General features: G+C 53.0%; 1 protein-coding gene across 1 annotated transcript in view; it reads left to right on the top strand.

The window, feature by feature from the left end:
• The first annotated feature begins 2,029 nt into the window (after positions 1 to 2,029).
• Positions 2,030 to 3,123, top strand: part of LOC123083441 (uncharacterized) — a 5,142-nt gene continuing 4,048 nt past the window's right edge. The window contains exon 1 of the mRNA XM_044505490.1: positions 2,030 to 2,294. Within this exon, the coding sequence (XP_044361425.1) occupies positions 2,033 to 2,294 (262 nt within the window). The 5' untranslated portion in view covers positions 2,030 to 2,032. The remainder of the gene's footprint in view (positions 2,295 to 3,123) is intronic.

The raw sequence follows: 3,123 nt of genomic DNA, 5'->3' as shown, positions 1-3,123 counted from the left end.
TGCCACAACCCCACCCCGCATGTATGAGGGCCCGGTACGACGCTCCGGTGGCATTGCTACCCCCAGGGCCCCCGTCCCGCCTAGTCCTTTAGCGTTTCACCACGAGATCTAGCCCTTTGACTTCCCACGGACGGGCTTTGACCAGTGGACCTCTCCACCCGGTTGTGTCGGGTTGGCCGAGAGGGACACCGGGGAGCAACATCCGGGCCAAACCCACAGCTAAATCCACTCCGTGTAGACCCGACGCGTCCGTTTCCCCCCTCCAAGTTCGGGCGGCGGCGCCGTCCGTGAGGGAGGCCACGCACCGGAGACGCGTACCGCCTCTTCGGACATGCCACAACACCACCCGGTTGTCAACACGTACTATATGTAAGTTAGTCAAATAATAATATTTAAGAAAACATAAAATATAGCTATGAAAAAAAAGAAAAAAATAACAAGTGGAGGGGGTGACCGGGAAGTGGATAAGGGAACTATGATAAAAAGATCGATGACGTGGTAAAAAAAGAAAAAAAAACTATGAAAAAAATATATATATGAAAAAAAGAAAAAAAGAAAAAAAGAAAAAAAACTATGCCGACGGCATAGCTGCGGCATAGGGCAGATTGCCGGCGCGCTGCGGATCGATGATGTGGCATCTATGCCGACGGCAGCCGTCGGCATAGGTGGTGGTCGGTGCGCCTCGGATCGATGACGTGGTAAGGGCATCTATGCCGACGGCCTCCCGCCTCGGCCGTCGGCATAGATCGGACGCCGTTAGCCGCACGGCACGGCGGGATCGCCGGGCCCGCAACTATGCCGACGGCCAAGATATGTCGACGGCCGCTGTAGGCGTAAGTTTGGGTAAGCCGACGGCCTTTCTGAGCCGACGGGGGCCGTCGGCATATGTCTGGATAGCCCGACGGCTTTATTACGCCGACGGCCTGGATATGGCTGTCGGCATAGCCCTGACAAGGCCGACGGTGGCCGTCGGCATAGATATGGCCGTCGGCATAGGGCCCTGTTCCGGTAGTGTAGCTACATGTTCATGGACATCTACCAAAATTCCTTTCGATTAAAAGATCGATGTACTCTTATTTCCAAAACCAAAACTTGCATCCCTCCTACACACAAATTTTAAGCAAGTATTAGCTACCGAAATTGTGCTGAAGCCGAAAGCAAAACGGAACCAACTAAAGCACGTACCCGATAATTTTTGCATTTGATGATCAGCCATTGGGGATGTTCCGGCATCGAAGAGACTCAGCGCAAGACCTGCCGCGGGCAGTCATCGCACTGAGGAGCGGCAACGGTGAGCCGGCAAGCCTCTGGGCCAACACCGAGCCAGGGCGATGGTTGGTCGTGGCTTTGCTGGCGAAACGTTGACGGTGTATATCTGGCCAATCCATGGCAAGGCGCACTCGCCGGTGGCTAGGATCGGCAAATCCGGCTGGCAGGATGTGCCAAATCCCGTCGTCACAGATGTACCGCTTCGTGCCCCCACACCGCTCAAAAGACGGTGGACGTACTTGGAGGAGGAGGAGGGGAGGCGGTTGGGGGTAGGGTTTGTGCACGGGGGTAGATGGCGTGGGGGGGGGGATAAAAAAGGACGGGCTGTAGCGGGCCAGGGGAGGAGTAGGCTCGCGAGCCGCGTGTCCGCACCGACGCAAATGAGGCCCAAATTTGACCAGAATGGGTCGGCAGGCGAACAAAAAGCGACGCGCTCCGTTTGGGTCGGCGTGTTGGGCCGACTTTTCTGTCTGCGACACGCGCAGACGAAATGGGTCAGCGCGTTGGAGTTGCTCTTGATCCCTTTTTCCCCACACCACACTAGGCATGGAGATTGAGGTTACGCCTACGCCACTAGTATAAAAGCCCAGCTCCCCCCTTGGGGGCGAGGCAGAGCAGAGCAGGACCTAGACTAGAGAGGAGATCTTTAGTACTCCAGTAATCTGTGAGGAGTAATCTGTGAGGAGGAGAGAGAATGATGGAGGTGGCGGTGGAGAGCCCGCAGGGGGCTGCGTGGGACCACTTCAAGGAGGAGGTGGAGATCATGGAGGAGGACGGTGGCGCTGCTGCCGCGGTGGCCGCCGCCGCCGCTGCGGCTGCACGGGAGCTGCTGACCAGGGAGATAAAGAAGAGGCTGCTGGACCATACCCACGAGAATGGGAATGGCCATGGCCATGCCAATGGAGGAGGACCAGAGGAGCTCGAGGCTACTCCTGAGGTGGAGGAGGAGGATGCTCCTCAAGAGCCCAAGGTTGCTGAAGAGGAGCAGCAGCGGCACAAGAGTACCTTCTTCGATGCAGCCAAAGGTAACACCTCTGTTTCTTACCCATCTGCTCCTGCTTAATGAACTAATTTCTCACGGGAGGAAGAATATCAGAAGAAGATAAGAAGACGATTTAATTGGATGGTCCAAAATCCTCGCTTGCATTATTTTTTCCTGCAGGAGAGAGCTCCTGTTGCAGTGATTTCAGGCTCCATCTGCTTCTTGTTCTTCTTTAATTTGAAAAATTCGTGTGTTGGACCCTTATCCAAAAAGTAATCCATATGTGTTGTGAGCAAATTTAACTTACTGCTGCTACCTCTCCTCCTTCAGTTTTACCTTGTGGTTATTGCATTCAGTAACCTGGAGATCTTATTCAGAAACAAGACAAAAAAGAACACAGGAAACACATGCTAAAAAGGACAAAATCTCAATGAAAGTGATAGGTGCCGACATCCCTCTCATCTAAATCTAATCTTGGAATCATTGGAAATCTTTTGCTGACCCCTCAATTCAATGATGATATGTGGCCTTCCATGGTAGATGTCGACGGCAACTCAGAACAGAAGCTCCCCGGATCCGCAAAGTCTTTGTTACAAGTTATCATTGAGTTATGAAATAGAACTAGAAAGCTTTGCTTTGTTTCACGAGATTAGCCACCAGCTCTCTCTTAAAATTAGCATTCCATTGATTTACTTATGGGTTAGCTTTGTTGTGACAAACCCCGGACCAGCTCTATCTCTCACCCGCACATACGAAGGTGAAAGAAGGAGCACACTATTTTTCTTCTGGCGCACAAACGGCGCCTCGGCCGCACACACGGCCTCAACTATTTTCTGCAACTCGAACTGTGCTGGGCACATACCACACGCCTG

Source organism: Triticum aestivum, chromosome 4A, assembly GCF_018294505.1.
Source record: "Triticum aestivum cultivar Chinese Spring chromosome 4A, IWGSC CS RefSeq v2.1, whole genome shotgun sequence".
NCBI classification, from domain to species: Eukaryota; Viridiplantae; Streptophyta; class Magnoliopsida; order Poales; family Poaceae; genus Triticum; species Triticum aestivum.
This window is presented reverse-complemented; position numbering and strand designations above follow the sequence as displayed.